The 17,471-nt window shown below is 40.1% G+C and overlaps 1 protein-coding gene across 7 annotated transcripts in view; it reads right to left on the bottom strand.

Moving 5' to 3' along the window:
- Positions 1 to 14,697, bottom strand: part of pdlim5a (PDZ and LIM domain 5a) — a 55,250-nt gene extending 40,553 nt beyond the window's left edge. For all 7 annotated transcript variants that reach the window (XM_085786619.1, XM_085786620.1, XM_085786618.1 and 4 more), the window contains exons 1-3: positions 14,589 to 14,697; positions 13,865 to 14,104; positions 776 to 927 (exon numbers count right to left, since the gene is read on the bottom strand). In XM_085786619.1, coding sequence (XP_085642745.1) covers positions 776 to 927; positions 13,865 to 13,963 — 251 coding nt within the window. In that variant the 5' untranslated portion in view covers positions 13,964 to 14,104; positions 14,589 to 14,697. The remainder of the gene's footprint in view (positions 1 to 775; positions 928 to 13,864; positions 14,105 to 14,588) is intronic.
- Between the last annotated feature and the right edge of the window lie 2,774 nt (positions 14,698 to 17,471).

The following is a 17,471-nucleotide window of genomic DNA, read 5'->3' as shown; positions in this document are numbered from 1 at the left end:
CAAATGACGGGAGGAGTGAAGAAAAGATGAAGAGACATCGAGGGAGGACAGAATGTGAAATCCAGACAGGGACACAGACGGAGATGAAGCGATACAACGAAACAAAAATAAAATAAAACTAAGAATTTTATTGCGTCAGTCTATTCTGACTTCTTGTGTAACATTGCATTCATCAACATTTTACCTGTGTGTGCACCACACACTGTAAATCTGCTCTGTCTTTAGTGATCTACCCTCAAAAATGACAAGTGTAGGAGCCCTAAATGCCTCATGGTGTTTGAATAAAAACACACATATGCTGCCAAAGAACCACACGATTCATACCATATGTAAACCAATACGAATCCAGACAAATGCACACACACAGACAGGCACACAGTGGAAAACAACTACTTGTGATAAATCACTGTACAGCAGGATTCCACTAAATAGTGAGGAGTGGGCCAGTGGGGAGCAGAGGGTGGTCCACATGTGTGATGCTCTCCGTGTGATTTCAGTGATTCCTCTTTCCTTTAGGGGATGGGAGATCAGGCAGAACTAATGGTGCTGCTTTTTGTTAGAGCTGAGATTAACTCCTACAACGCCACTGAACATCTGCCTAGATGCGGGATGTCTGGAGTTGAAAGGGGAAGCATGGGCTTTAGTGAGTGTATGGATCCTGTGTTACTTGAGATGAATGGCTGCTCGATGGCGTTCACACGTTAAATCATTGTAAAGTGAGGCGACGTGGTTACAGACGCATGCGGGCACACACAGCGTTGAGGTCATGGCTTACTTCTGCAGGGTCAGGGTGAGGTTGTCAGTGCAGCTCTTGATCTTGTTCTGGGCCTCCAGGTGGTTCATGCCGTCCGTAGCGATGCCGTCAATGGACAAAACCATGTCGCCAACAGCCATACCAGCCTTGGTTGCCTTCCCGCCATCCGTCAGCTGCAAAAAACCACAAAACAGCTTGAATCATCACCGGCAACATTACAGTCAGGATTATTAAGCAGGAGGGTGGGTCAAGGTGATGTCGGAGCTTCACATCCACTCTGTAGTTATCACAAGATTTATGGATCCATTCCATAACATAAGTATTTGGGCAAAGCTAATGAAAGACCAGGTTCTTTACCACATAATGGAGGGTCTACTGTACATTCGCTGATGGGTTTTTAATGGCAGAACCCTCATCTTTAACTTACTGTTGTTTATTCTTTATGACCTGTTGTGATGTCGGGCTTACAGCTTTCAGAAAGAAGAGAAGTGTTCCAAAAGTCTCTTAACACACTGTGAGAAGAGCGATCACACTTTGCAGAGGTAGGTTGTTTAAATAAATGGAAACTTTTTCTTTTTTTTATCACAATATGTGCAGTATGAATTTAGCAGAAAACGATTGATTGAGGAAACATTGAATAGATCACATCAAATACAGAAATAATGAATTGAAAACCAAAAATTCCTGGATGCAGCTTTGGCTCAGTGTGGGGCCAAATTTCAAAGGCATCAGCAGCAGCAACAGCATCTTTAAGAGTTTACACCACTCCTGTTTTGTAATGTCTACATCTGCTTCAAGCAAATAAATTAAGCTTATCCTGACACATACTTCACTGTTACAATAAAGATCAAGTAAAGTGAATCTAGTCCCAGTAAAAAGCAATTATGCCATTTATTCACCGTACAAAATGCTGTTAAAAAGGTGACAAATAGCTAATGGGACACTACATGGTGGAGACAAACACCAGTTTTATGAGCTTTGTGGAAACAACAATTACAAGCCAGACATCTCTCAGTTTGCACACATCATAAAATGTACTCCATTTCTCTTGTCTCTGGTCTCAGTGTCTTCCATGATTTTTGAGGGATGCTTTAAATATCAGCATCTAAACAAAGTGTAATTGCTAAACTTCCACTCTGGAGGAAGCTGGTTAATTTGAAACAGATTCAAGCCACACAAAAGACCTCATGTTGAACCACAGGCCTGGTATTTAATACCAACCCTGCTGTTCAACATGGCTTCAACATGCACAAATCCTGTGCTCTATCAATTCTATTCTTGTCAGCTATGTTGTATATATAACTAGGATTATACAGCAGGAACAATCATGACATTTTCAGCTAAAAAAAATGCATTGTTGTTCATTTATTTCTGAGTAATGCTCAACATATTTTTTAAGCATGTGTGTAGAGAACAGTTGCGAGGCAACTAGGCATTTAACGGGCACATAAATTGGCTTGAATCCGTAGAAAAATAAAATCAAATTAGATTAAATGAGCAATTGTGGGTTCTCTATTTATGTGCATTGTGCTATAACTAGCCTAATTTCCTCCTTGGTAAAGTTAAAGTGTTTTCCAAGTTGATTTATACACATAAGACAGACATAATTTGAATGAAATGGTGGCACACATGGAAAAATGAGGAGAAACAACTGATTTTAATTTAATTCCTGCAGCAAACAGAATGGGTGGCACAATGTGCTAACATGTGACATAGAAGCCAGTGTCTGTCTTTGCAGCAGCCTGAAGGAGAGTGACAAAATTGGAAATGTACAATGCATCTGATGTTACGCTCTCTATCTCTCATCTTTTTCCTATGACACCAAAGCACTGTATGTAGGAATGACACAGAGGCATTACCATGACAACTTCCTTTCATGACAATTATTGATAGGCTGTGAGCATACTGTACAGCCCAGGTATAAGCAATACAACAGACAAACAGCTCGGTTTTGTGTGTTTGTTTTCATTATTAATACAATGGCACCTGGATATTGGTTATTGTTATTAGAGAACAAAAGCAGCTTGCAGCTGTAGCTCTGACCATTATTGGTCACATACAAGGTCCAAGTGTGTCCAGAGAGGAGTGAGGTCATTTGTTTCTTTTGACACCATGAAAAAAGGGTCACACAGACCACTTCCCTGACAACACACATACACACACAGACCCTTTTTGTGGTTGCTCTTGCTAAGAATTGGCTGTTAATCTTACCCACCATGTAACACTGCAAGTGTAGTTATTGAATTTTGTGGCTCTATAAGAAAATGGGTTTCTGCTGAATGTAAAGTGACACTTGAGGATGAAAAAGTGTAACAAGGGTTTAGAATAAGAGACATCTTTGGTGTGTTATAGCCCCCTCTCTGTCTATTTCATTTGCCTCTATATTTGTCTCTCACCCACACACACACAGAGACAGACACAAGCAGGGCTAATAAAAGAGGCTCTGCACCCGGATTAGTGTTAAGGCTCTGTGGCCCCAACCTTTTATAGTCATATTAGCCCAACACACGCAACATCACTCACCACCACTCTCAACCACAGAGGGCAGGAAGAAGAGGGTAATAAGGGATCGACTTGACATTGATTAAAATTGCGTAGGAGAAGGGAAGGAGGGGAGAAAGAGAGGGAAAGGGGAGAAAAAAACATTACTGGGTCCTTTGAATCTGTGGGCTCTTTCTTCTGTCCATTTGGACCCATTTCTTGGGGTGTGTTCATGCTAACCACTCTGGCACTATTACGGACCATACTCTCACCACAAAATGTTCAATTATATGTTTTCCCTAATTAGTGCTCTGTTCCTGCCCCTCACCCACACAAATGTTACCTCTCTCTCTACATGCATAGAGAAACACTCACCCAAACTCATGAAACACTGCTCTGTTTTCCTCTGAATCACAGGAACTGCACGCATACAAGAGAGTTCAACTGATTTTGAACAGGAGAACATACATAAGACAGAAATGGAAAAACATGTCTAATTCATGCTGTAAGTATTTAATCTGTATTTAATGTGTATTGTGTGTGTTAAGTCTAGGATCTTTTTCTTGCTGGTAGGAGATCTGTTTCCAAAAGCATGCATTTGTTTTCAATCACTTTAATTAAAAAGATTTCAGAGCTCAAAGTAGTTTCCATTTTCATATCAAAGAGAGGGAAACAAATCAGTGAAAAAATCTGAAACAGAAATCGAATGAATCCAAGCCGGAGAACTTTCAGAGTATTTGATTTATTGGCTTTGCTGCTTTGTCCATGACAGAAAACAGCAGCTTAAACAATGCATATTTCCAATGGCGAATAATATATGCAGAAGAATGTACACACACACACACACACACACACACACACACACACACACACACACACACACACACACACACACACACACACACACACACACACACTACCATATGATGAAAGGGATAAGAGGAGAATAAACATCTCTCTTCACCATGGTCCTGTCAGACCGAGACCTGTTAATCTCAAAACCTGAATTTGCACCAAAGAGAACAGCAGGAAGAAAAAGGCTGCAAAATGGGCAAATATGAATGGGTAAATAGAACAGCCCACTCTAATAAAGGGCTATCAATGAGGTGACATTTCTCCCTCCTCTCCCTTTGCTTCAAATGAACAGGAGGCATATTACTGTATTACAGCTACTCGAGGGTTTTGTCACTTCAACGTACGTTAAAGTTCGTTTTGGGACATTTGCTGAAACGACTAATCCTGTCATTTTTTTCTTGGGAGGAGAAACATCAATAGAAACACAGAATCTGTGAATAAATCAAACAGAAATATTCCTCTATTGTGAGGACCTTAGATGTCCATAATAATCAATGTCTCATGCAGTTGTCACTATTTATAATGGTTGCATTTATATGTTATTCAATTTTTTTTCAATAAAATCTTTTATATTCTGTATTTACATAATATGCCATGTTTGTGCAAAACCCCCCTAACTCATTATATATTCATACAAAAGTGAAAGGGTGAATACTTATGTCATCACTTGTTCAAAAGAATCAGAAACACACATGAGCTGTGTTAAAGTGTGTGCATACGAACTTGCCATTGTGCTCCCAGCTATGTGAGTTGTCAACACTATGCTGTCTGATTTAAGTGCTTTGAAAAAAAAAAGCTTTTCCACGCATACTGTAGCAGTAAATGTTTGCTGGAGTTGCAGCAACATTGTCTGGTTTGAGCATAACACTGACCAGTTGAGGAGCTTGGAATAATGGCTGCTTTCAGCACCAGGACTGACAGAGATGACAGGCAGATGGTTGATGTCACGCTATGACTGAAAAGCTGAGAGCAGGAGACACAATTACCTCACTCACACACCCATAAAAGCTGCTTCCATATGCCAGCCTTCAGAAATATTTACTTCACTTCAACCTTACCGCATCTGGACACAAGACAAGGCTATCTTTAAAAAGATATCTTTAAATGTGAACACATCAGGAAATGTTCTTGTACTTCATGTTAAAAACTGTACTTTGGAAAGATTGTCCAAATATTGCACAATATTTTTCTATTAATAACATTTTATCAGCACCCTTATCATTTATTCACAAGCTCCCCACTTAAGAGGCACAACAGGGACAGACAGCTGCAGTGCCGTGATCACTTAGCAACACAGACAACAGCAAAAATAACAACCAAAAAGTTGCACGAAGAAGCAAAGACAGACTGAAGGTTAGTCAGACAAGAGTGGACGAAACACAGGGTGGAGTGAGACGAATGAAAGAGGTACAGGGAGGGACGGAAAGAAATTAACAGGGAGAGAATGGGAAGATTGAAAACCTGCAGGAGACAGAAGCAGGGACTCAACCCAACAGTAAGCTCCATCAGTAACACTTAGTAAATTGTGATGGGTAACATTTCATTTGCTATTCATGGTCCTGAACGAAGTAAATCAAGCAGTTATGTCGGCGGCATCATGGAAACACACGAAACAGGACCATCTGACAGAATCCACTGCTCCTTCACAACTATCACATCCATCTTTTCGATCCTCTTTGCCACTGGCTGACTGATTGCTTGAGGTTTACATGTCAGGTTCTTGAAAATGATGAACAGACGGAATATTCTGCAGTCTGTTGCATTGCTAATGTATAGAAACATACAGTCCCTCCTCTGTGAGCTAGTAATCTATCAAAGGGGGGGAAACCCGGAAATGAATTGACAGTATGAGTATGCCAAACATGATACAACAATATAAAATAGAGAAGTGAATGAATGAATTCAATAGAGACTCTGGAGATAATATTCTTTATAGAAAAGGCAGCGCTCCAACTGCCAGCTACAATCAATATAATGTTATACAGCAAGTTTTTAAAAGGCCTCAGCCCACTCGAAAAGACTGAACATTCCTGTAACAGTATATGCATTGCATTCAGTGTGTTAGCGCATGTGCACATTGTGTACCCATGCAAGCGCACCCCTATGCTGGCACACTAACACACACATACTTTCAATCTAATGAAAGCATCTGAAAATAATGTTTTTTCTCTCCCTAAAGCTGTGCACACCAGTCTCTACAGTAATAACCATTGCCTGACTTGTATGTTAATGCTCGAAACCCTAATAAGAAAAGGCTATACCGGATTGAGTTCCCATAGATAGCTCAGCTGCCAAACCCACAAAAACACACTGTACACATTAAACATAAAACTTTGCACACAAGATTGAGAACCTGGAGATATTGCTTAAGAGCAGCTTTCCCCCATTCAAGCTGACTCCAATTCTGATACAAACTGACACGCATTATTAAGATTCAGGTGCTTTTCTCCAAAGAAACCACATTACTCCTGTGATATGTTTCGATATAATCTTATCTCTGATGACGATAGTGTCCAACAGAGGGCTGTAAAAGTCAGCACTTTGTCTATTCCCATAGATATGTCACATGTTTGAGTTGTTAGATAAAAACAATGCAGTACAATACATCAGTGGCATGATGCGGCTGTTAGTTACAGTCCCACCCCCTGGCTCTGTGTGCAATTCAGCTACACCAAGACTCTGGACCAGAGAGTCCGTCTGGAGCAGACAGACTTGGACCAGACATAATTTCATGACAGTAGCAGTTGCAGATCTCTTTTAAATTCAGTGCCTGGTATCATGATTTCTGCTGCCTGTCTTAAAGTATTTCTCCTGCATCTTGCTGCTCTCTGCCTGGACAACTTATCTTTTCTCCTTCTGGACTGAAGAAGTATGAGGCTTATTCTTCTGAACTGACACTAAACCTGTGCAAACAAAAGTGCAGTAGAAAGGAAAAGAAAATGCGTATATTAAATAGTACTTTCGTCAAGAAGTATCAATAATAACCAACAATGACACACTCCATTTTCAGTGTAGACTTTCTGTTTGAGTCATCATCTGGACTGTAGGTGAGCACTGTACATTCACAGATATACCGCTAACTGAACTAAGAGCCTTCCTGAAGGAGCTGCTCTATTTGTGGAGCAATGCGATGTCTCCAACATCTCAGACATCCAGCAGTTCTCATACAAAGAGTGTAATTTGCTTCTTTACATGCTAATGCTCACAGCTCTCATCAGATGTTAGAGGAGTTGGAGCTGAGACAGGGATAATCCTAGCAAACCTTGGCTATCACTAGTCACTCAGCACTTTTGCATTGTAAAAGCTAATTGCACTTTGCTGAACTAGAAGTGAGCAAGTCAGCCTTCAAGACCAGAGTCAGTGATGTGATTTTCATGGTGCTGAGGGACTTGGGCAACCATATAAACACACAACTGGATTGTGTTTGTCCATATAAAAGCACAGTCAGTTACTTGTGGGCTATAAGTGGCACTTTCTTACAGAGTGCGTAATGAACCCAAAATGGTGGTGTAAGTTACAGATTACATTGTGTTTCATGTGTTTACACATTCTAACCTAAATATTATGGTCAACATCCGAAAGGATAAAGCTGGGCAAACGATTTAGATGTGTTAGAGAAATAAATATAAAACAATTATACTTTATAGTCTGAGGAAACTGATGTGAGATGTATTTCTCTGTACAAGTGACTCTGGGAGTAAAGACTTTAATATTTAACAAGGCATGAGCCTGGTTTTTAGTCACATAAAGAATAATTACCACTAATAATCTCACCGCTATAACTTTATGATTGTTCTTGTAGTTGTGGCAAGATATGGAAGGCTTCCTGTAAACGTCAATAAACTGAAATTCTCAGGGCCAAACTGCAAACAAACATTTGTAAATGTTATTCAAAGCTTGCTGAAATTCACTCTGGTTTAAATATCACCATCATTGACTTTTTCTGATATTCTGCCATTTGGCATACTGCACTAAACAGGAGAGGGGACAGCTACTGCTGTTACACTAGCCATTCACTTTTGCTTCTTTTGGACGTCTTACCAACAACCATTTCAGTTTTATTTATGTCAGACCTTTTAGTCAACCAAAATTATTAGGAATAAACATGATACCAGACATGAGGCCAGTATCCTGAAAGGAAAGCAAGGGAGACACGGCAGGATTAGCAACTACTGTGGAAAATACATTATAGCTACTTTAAACAATAGGGTATTCAACTCTCTTCATTGTGAATTCACTGAAGCACATTATGACCTAGCTGTGCTTGTCTGCCAGGGTTATAAAAATTTCTGGCCTCAAATAAATCTGTTCATTCCAGTTTCCTTGAAATAGCATTCTTCAAAAATGTGTGCTTTCATTAAGAAATAAACTGTCCAGGTACGCTGCGTGTCACATCCTCTTAAGGCTTATTCTCTCAGTGTCATTATCATTCCTCAGATGACAACTGCAGATCAGTTACTTGATGAAATCGCTTAAAAAGTTTTGGTCACTACCTAAGTGACCTGTAGCAGACTTTTAACAAGTTCATATCTTAATTAAAGTAAAGTAGATTATCGCTCAACACCACTGTGATAGATATGACTGCCATTGCTTTTGGCTGCTGAAAGTATTTTAAGTGCGATTTTCATTTCAGCACAGTTCCTGTATCGGCATGTGCGGCACTGACATGGCTTTTACAATGGATTAGTCAGTCCATTACGGGTGAAGACAGAAATGCAACCGGTCAGCATGCAATATGGAGTGATGAAAAATATTTCCAAAAAGCTACCCCTTGCTTTTCTCTTAATTTATCACTATAATATAAGTGCTTATAAATACCTAATAAAAATAGAAAAACATTGATATCTCAAAAGGTCATGATATCTGAACAACTAATGTTGAAATTTTACATCAAATCTTACAAATTTTAGGGAGTCTAAGATGAATTGCTGTGCTGCTATGAACTCAGAAAGGTTTCGTCTGTTTGACTGTCCAAACACAACAAGTCTGCCTGAGCCAGCACACACATGAACACTGACAGATTGATTTGTGGGAGAGGAAATGATAAGTTGTTGACTCTGGCTCTGGGATTATTTCACTAAGATAGACAGATACTCAGAGGGAAACAAGGGACTTGTTTGATTAAGACAGATTAAGCATAAGTATTATTAAGTCATATGGAGGAGCTGTCAACAGGCTCAAGCTCTATGGCATGAAAGGTTAATGCACGAAGGTTGCTGCATCACAGTTTTGAGACCTGGTCAGTGTGAGGGCAGGTACTGTAAGAGGAAGAAAGAAATAGAAGCAGGGGGAGGGGGAGGCAGAGAGAAAAGACCGAGACTATGTTTAGACCTGAACAGTCTTTGAAACAGACCCATCACTGTGGCCAGTTGTTATCGTCGGCTGTTGAAAAGCATCTCTGGGGAGGCGGGAGGCAGCGATCGCTGATGCAGTTCCGGGAACCACATTCTTCCATGAAAAGGTTTTATTATAGATTAACTGTCCATTCATTTTACTGCAGTCACTGCACTAACTTTATCACCTGTGATTACAAATTATTCAAAACCTTTTCTTAGATTTACAGAGATTTCTTTATATAGCTCTACTAAGTTGCATTATTATGGACATGATGCAGTGTGATATTCTTAAAAAGCTAAACTATCACAAAAGCATATGTTAGGGTTAATGTTACATAAAAAGACAGACACAATATATGATTGTTCTCAAGGATACACTGTGGAGCTCTGGGTTTTTTTGTTGTTTTTTTTGCATATATTTCTGCCATGATACTATTCTACTGATCAATTAATTGTGACAACGCAGCCGGTAGAAGACGGCCGCTAACAAGTAACCAAGGGTTTAAACTGAATCTGAAACCCTGGTTTCACAGTGCTAAATAAATACATTCAGTTCTTTTGCCAGACGTTAAGTACACACACAGTACATTTTGGTGAGTGACACCGAAAGCAAATACAAACACACACACACATAAAACTTGAAGTCCTTGTAATGTTTCATCTCAATCATAATACTGATATAATTTATTTATTGACTGTTTTTATATATCCTAAATGTAGTCTGGGAGATATTCAGCCTCAACACAAGCACAGATCTGAGATCGTTCTGTCTCATAAGTGGGCGTGGTCATGGGAACTGACCTATGAAAAGATGCCTCTATTCTTGGAAGCTTAATGCATCTATTCCCCAGTGCTGCCTTCCCTTAAATTATTTTAGGAGGACACTGTAAATGGGTTGCCCTTGGAAAGGTTTAAATATTGATTCACTGATAGTAACTGGGAGTAGCACGAATGGATGTTGTGCCTCGACACATGAAGGCCTTATTCTTGAAAACCTTTTGATCGGGGAAATAGATTTCACAACAAATGGTTTTAATGAGGATTAACAGGAACTCAGCTGCCTCTGCAGGTTATTTTCCACACTAATCTTTTAAACAAAATATCAATAAAAGTGTTGTTTTCACTAAAAGACAAGGCATATAGGTGCCCTAGTGCTTACAGAGTAAATCCAATAACTAAAGCAAACTAGCTCACTTCCAAAATACTCAATATAAACGTATCAACAGCCCCTTGTGGTCTCACATATTAATCTGCATGTACATTACCAATGCAGGGTACATCCAAGATTCAGGATAATGACAGATATACCTGAAGACAACTCAGAAACCTTTCTCTTGCACACTGCCTGCTTTTGTTATAATATTTCCCTTTCTTCTCTGAACGTCTCCTTTTATAAGACTAAGTCAAACTGTGATGCCGTGGTAAAACGTTTCATTGGCACTTTGAGAAGCAGTACCGTCAATCTTGGCCTCTTAAAAAACTGTTTTTCTACACCATAAAAAAAAAGACGGAAAAGAAAGAGAAATGGTAAGCACAATTTGCATACACTGCAATTACCGGGCAGAGAGTTCAGGACATACAGTTATGGTTACAACGACTCAACCTATGATGCAATACCGGGACAATGTGATAATACCGTGGGCACCAAATACTACGAAACACACAGTATATTCACGTACACATATAACTTAGCAACAGCAGCACTTAGGGTAAGTGTGGTTTTCTAATAACCCCTACTCTGTGGTTCTTTCTCTATGGTTAAACTGGCAGGGACCAATCTGTGTGTGTGGTTGTGTTGTGTGTGCCAGCTGATCCGTGACACACACACACATGCCCATCATCACCATAATTCAATGGGATACGATTAGGGTTTGGTCTGAGTCCTGCATCTGGACTGAAAACTGTATTGTTTGTGTGGACTGAGTCATGTGTTACATAACAACTGACAGCTGATTAGAGACAGCGATACATAGAGAAAACACACAGGAGGGTATGATAAGAATGAGGAGAGCAGAGTGACGGCTCTAGATTGATGACCTGTTAACACCTCATATGTTTGTGTCAAATAGTCCAGCCATAATCACCCACCGACTCTCTGTACACCACATAGATTCACTTCCATGCACTGCATATATACGGTAAGTAACACCATACATTCATTCACAGGCCCCTGCTCTCTTCCTCTGTGTCTCCCCTTGTAGAGGTTTAACAATGCATCTCATTCAGTTTCAATCTTCAGAGCCCAGATGCAGTCTTGTTTTTTTTTCCCCAGAAAGAAACTGCAACGGGATACAGTGCTTTGGGATACAATTGCCATTTTTCCCCCATGAAATACACAATCACAATCAAACAGCATTTTGGCACTCAAAAACAAAATGATGATATTGCAGATTTTGTGCATCAATGGAGTATCATACTAGCTAACAAGCTAACTTGATGAATGAAAATTTGATTTTTTTTTTTTTTGTCTTTGAATGTTTTTGTTTAGACCTTTACGTATATATCCAATACAATCCCAAGATTATTCTTTTCTTTTACAGTAGTTTCACTTTGACGGATTAATAAAATGTCAAACACTAGCCTGACCCTAATCTGAAATTTAGTCATCCTATCCACTTTCTGTATATTTCATTGTCTTAAGCAGAACTAACAAACATTTACTTTCAGCACCCAAAACTGCACCAGCACTTCACTAACACACAGGCCAATCGCTTGAAACCTCAAACCATATGTGTTACTGTGATACACCAGTAAAGTTCAGAGTGGGCTGCTGAGAAGATTATTGCTTAGTGATTGCCAACTTCACTGACCAAAATCGTCATGTCATCTACGCATCAAGTCGTCATTTTTCTACGCAGCATATAAACTCTATAAAGAATTCATTATTCTCTCAGTGCAGAATCAGACTGAAAATTTTCAGTCTGATTTTTTCAGACATGACAGCAGCACAAATAAAAATTCCACATTGTGCACGCAAAGTTTAAATACGGTGCTTTTGTGTAATTTTGGTTTGACTCATTCTTCTTCTTTCTTTTTCTATTTCTCTATTTCTGTATTTTGTCTGTCACTCTTTTTTTTTTATTCAGATAGCATCTTCCATGATTTGGTGTCCATAAACAGAATCCCAGACACAAACACACACAACTGTGGTGGAATTCACATGGCCCCAGTTAGTGGGAAAAGTATCACATCAAAAGTAATAACACAAACATGGCAATCCAAAGCGGCCCCAAGGGGGACTGGCACAGGACCTGGCAAGCCATTCATCACCAGTCTCATGTTGCCATAAGTCTGTGCACTGCCAGTTTTAGTGATTTGTGTGTGTGGTGTGTGAAAATACTCCTGCTTCACGGTATTTTGTGCATGCCAGTGAAGCTGCTCAGCCTCTGAACAGAAGCTTGACCAAACTTAGAAAAGGATTATCATGTTTCAGCATCACACTATAGTTACAGTGATGAGGGAAACCCACTGTTTTCTGTGTGATCTTTTACGTGTGAATGAACAGCAGAGTGGGAGGAGGCAAGGTTAAGGCTACACACTGAAAGGCACAGAAACCAAGGGACCATCAAGTTACTTGTTCAGGCAGAGGGACTGCAGCCAAGATTTATGTGCCAGACTTTGATTGGGGCACTTTCACTATAGACACTCAAAGTTAAGTGGAATGCATATAATTTTCCTGTGCGGTCATTACACGGCAGATGGCTGATAGTTTAACTGAACTATCTCAAGTGTGGTGGTTGCTGGGTCGGAGTCAAACGGGACAGCTGAAATAGTGGAAAGATGGAGAGTAGGGTGGGAGAAGGAAGGTAAGGAAGGAAGCATGGTAATCAGTTTTCATCTTTTTCATTACTTATCAGCCATATGGCATTGTGGAACAACTGCCTTCGCTGTGATGAATGAGTGTACAAATGTGCATGTTTGTGGGGAGATAAATTGCTATTTGCTATATTTACAGAGAGTACTGAAAACTGTGAGGACAGACAACTGAGAGCAGACGTATCATCAGTGAGCAACTGTAACTTCAGGTGTGAATACACCCAAGGTGCATTGTGGAGGTATTTGAGGCCACATTCATGGTCTTGCTATTCCTTTAGCAGTGTGAATTCAGATGTGTCCTGGGTCACAATGAAGAACTTCCGATTGAACTCACATCCCCTGCCACAGTCTAATTAGTCCCAACACAATTTTAATAATGCTAATACTATTCTCTAGAACAATCATTCACTCAACCCTTGCATGCCGCACGACCCTCTCTCACAAACAAGGACAATGACCCTCCTGTCAGATTCAGAGTGGCAAACATTGTCACTCAAGACACATGTGGAGATGGGTTTCAATACCAGGTATAAATTGACAGACTTAAAGTTGCCTGCTTGTGATTGGATCACTGACGATAGATGTTAATGTCAGGTCTGAACAGGACCTGACCGAGTCTTACCCTGGAGAGGGTGAGGGGCATGTTGAAGTCCTTCCCTCCTTGCAGCCTGAAGCCCCAAGGGGCAGGGCCTTTGAGAGTGACGCTGTAGTTGCTGCTCATGGTCTCCCTGATAATGTCAACGTGGGCAAGTGATGATGCTGATGGTGGATCAGGTGATAATAACGATGTCGCCTGCTTTTGATGATGGGTTGAAATTTTGCCAAAAATGCTACGTCGCCCTTTGAGATTTTGTTTCAAGATCTAAGGGAAGATATGAAAAAAATAAAACATAGATTAGACTCGGTACTGTATATATAGTTACATAAGACAAAGGAAGTGAGGGGAAAGATTTACTGATGGAAGTTCAAAAGAGAGACATGGAGGGTAAAAGTGAAGAGATAAGAAGCCAAGTGAAAATGAAACATATGCATATCTCATCACAAATATATATCACCACATTTATATATATATATATAATTATCACAAAATACACATCATAGTTGCAACAAAAAATGTGCATATCAAATTAGATTTTCCATGGTTGAGAATTACACACTGCACACTCTCAAGTATTAAGCGCATAAACACATTTACATGCATATGTTGCAGCAGTTCAGTAACATAAAAGACTTACAATAACCGTCAGGAGAACCTCACCAAGGGACACTGACACAGCTGAAATTAATCAAAATACAACACATTTCTCATTATTAAATGCTAATAGTATGTGAAAGGAAGGCTGTACCTGTTTAATGGAAATTCCAGAGAGGAAAATATTCCCTTACAGGAAGGTAGACAATATTATCCCTAGTTTCCCCAGGACTATCCCCTTCCCTGCTAACACACTGTGTGTGAGAGAGGTAGAGAGGGATACAATGCTCTTATATACCAGCTAATGACAGAGGGGAGGGGAAAGGTGGAGGAGGGGAGAGAATAAGAGGGAGGCAAGAGGAAGCACGGGTAGAGGTTGGGATGGGAGGAGAGAGGGAGGGGAAAGAGGAGGGGAATGGCTCATGGGTGGAGTGAGCGTAACATAGAAGAGGAGGAGAAATGAAGGAGATGATATGAAGGTTGAGATTAGGGGATGGGAGGAGACAACACTAAAAAAAAGAGGAGGGGGAGAAGAAAAGGGGGGGTGACGGGGGGATTAAGGAAGAGTGTGGGAGCACTCTGCGCAGAGAAAATGACAAGGGGAGGGAGTGAGAGGCAAAGGAGAGGCGAGGGGTCAGTTTATCTTTCATCCAGATATTTTGGGAACATGCACTCAGTGCTGCAGGCTGCTTCATTTAAGATGGAGCCAGCCATAACTAGATCATGACAAGAGCCCCCATCCCAGAGGCTTGAATTAAAAGGTCTTGCAAAGGTCCTTGGAAGGATACACTATGGTGATGGTGATTGTATACAGGCCCAAGGTCGGTGTGTTTAACTCCATTTTTAAGTCCATCTTGGAAGTTAACGCATGGGTCATGACTTTTAGCGTCACCAATAAATTAACCTGCTTATTAGATCCCTTTAAATGTTCCTTTCTAACAATTGTTCCGGCTCTGGACGAATTAGAGAAAACAATCATAACCAGTTAACATATCTCTGCCACAGTCTTTTAAAGAAATCTCGTGCCCAAGTGCAGTACGATGATTTCCACTTTGTTTATTTGTCCAGACAGCTGCTAGTTCTCCTCATTCTGCAACTCTGCACTGGCTTTCATCCATTTCCCTTTTCTAGCCCAGACAGATCAATATTGACTTTGTATTTAGACTGATATAGTACTGGTTTGATTAAACACTCCTCCCATTGGTTTCTTGGCCCTAACCACACAAACACATAGACAGTTCATCTTGCCAAGTCGCAGCTCAGCACGGCTAGTTAGAGCATCCTCTGAAATACACAGTCAAAATACCATCATCAAGAGTAAGGGGTTAAAGTGGAAGGTTGAGACGCCTGGACAGAAATGGAGGACATTCAAGATTTACAAGAGAGAGAGAGAGAAAGACAGAGAGAAGTGTTCAGTGAAGTGAGATGAAAAATTCAAACTGAATATTTAATTTCACCGACCACTGATGCAGAACTTCCTGACGGGTAAAAACTATAAGCAAATTAAACACACACTCGTAAACAGGATGCTCTTCATGAGCTTCCTACTGGGCTTTCTCACAGTGTTTCTATGTGCACCCCTCCAGCACAGCCAGGTTTAGTAATAAAAGGGCAAATCCTGGGAGGAGTAGAGATGGAAGACTCATTAACCCTGTTTCCTATGCTGAGCTGATTTAATAATAACTCAAAAAATATGATGAACACTAATGTTTGGGTTTTTGTGTGTCTTCTGTTTGTTTTACTTCCCCCTTTTTATTTTGAAATAACATCCTTTGTGCGGCTAGGTTGCTTCCTGTCTTCCTGTCCCATTGACCCACCCAGATGTGTTTCACCTGTGTTCTATCACCGTTGCTTTCTCCTAACTTGCTTCTAACTTGTCTTTGTCATTAAAAATTCTCCCTTTATAAGTAATCTTTTGTAATTAAATCCACTTTTTCCACTAAACCCATTTTGTCTTGTCTACAATATCAGATACAGGTATCTTTCAAATTGAAAGACATGAACTCAGAAGACAACCATGATTTTTTTTTTCTTATGGAGTCCCTTGTTTGGAGCTGAATTAAATATTACTGCACAAACTGCACTCACTGAAACTCATTGTTAATAAACTGTATCGCACTACAACAGGCCACAAGTCAGTTCACATAACATCCTTTTCTTTCCTTCCTAGACAACATTCCACATTTAATAGCGTGTACCTAAGGCCAGGCGTATCCAAGGTAAACACAACAACAAGAAGTCAGGTGTGGGCGGAAAGGGAGAGGAAGAGTCGAGGTTTATGTTTATAACAGTGACCTACAGATTCTCCCTTCAACAGTGCATGAAGGGTCAGTTAATAGTTTTTAACGGGACACTCATCAATCAATCATCAAATCAACACCATATGAGGGAACCTCTACTGGAAGAATGGGGTTCAATCTTCCTCTAGAGTTCAGAGACTAATAGAAGCATTAATGACCATTTTACTTCTGCAAAGGAGTTTATGTTTTCATCTGTGTCTGTTTACGAGACTGTTGTTTATTTTCAGCAGTATAACACAAAAAGAACACCACAAACTCACACCAAAGGAAGTGTAGGAGGATTGGGGTGTGGAGCTAGTTAAAGGAGCAGATCAGGAATTATTTTAGGACATTACAAAATAAGGGCATGTTGTGACTTCTCTTGATTTCTTAGAAAATAATGTATGGATGTTGGTGTTAAAAGTATCAGATACATTTGTGGCATTGAGATCTATGACTTTGTACAGTTTGGAAAATAATCTGGATCTGGTGGTTGAAAATGAATTAGTAGCATTGAGACTTGAGTGCCATTCTAGTTTGGATGTAAAAACGTGTTTTTATCAAGTAGTGTACACAATAAGGAAAGAACCCTCTGAAGAACAAAAGCATAGAAAGTGTAGAATAATGGCTTGCATAAAGTGCATAGGTCGCATCTCAGTGTCCCAACCCTATGTGACAGCTATACTGGTTTTGGGTCCCATGAAGATATAATTTCTAAAATGTGAGTCCTCCCATGGGCTCACCAGTCTGTTTCACTG

The sequence above is a fragment of the Trachurus japonicus genome, chromosome 9, assembly GCF_045865225.1.
Source record: "Trachurus japonicus isolate A0001 chromosome 9, Traja_1.0".
Classification (NCBI taxonomy): domain Eukaryota; kingdom Metazoa; phylum Chordata; class Actinopteri; order Carangiformes; family Carangidae; genus Trachurus; species Trachurus japonicus.
This window is presented reverse-complemented; position numbering and strand designations above follow the sequence as displayed.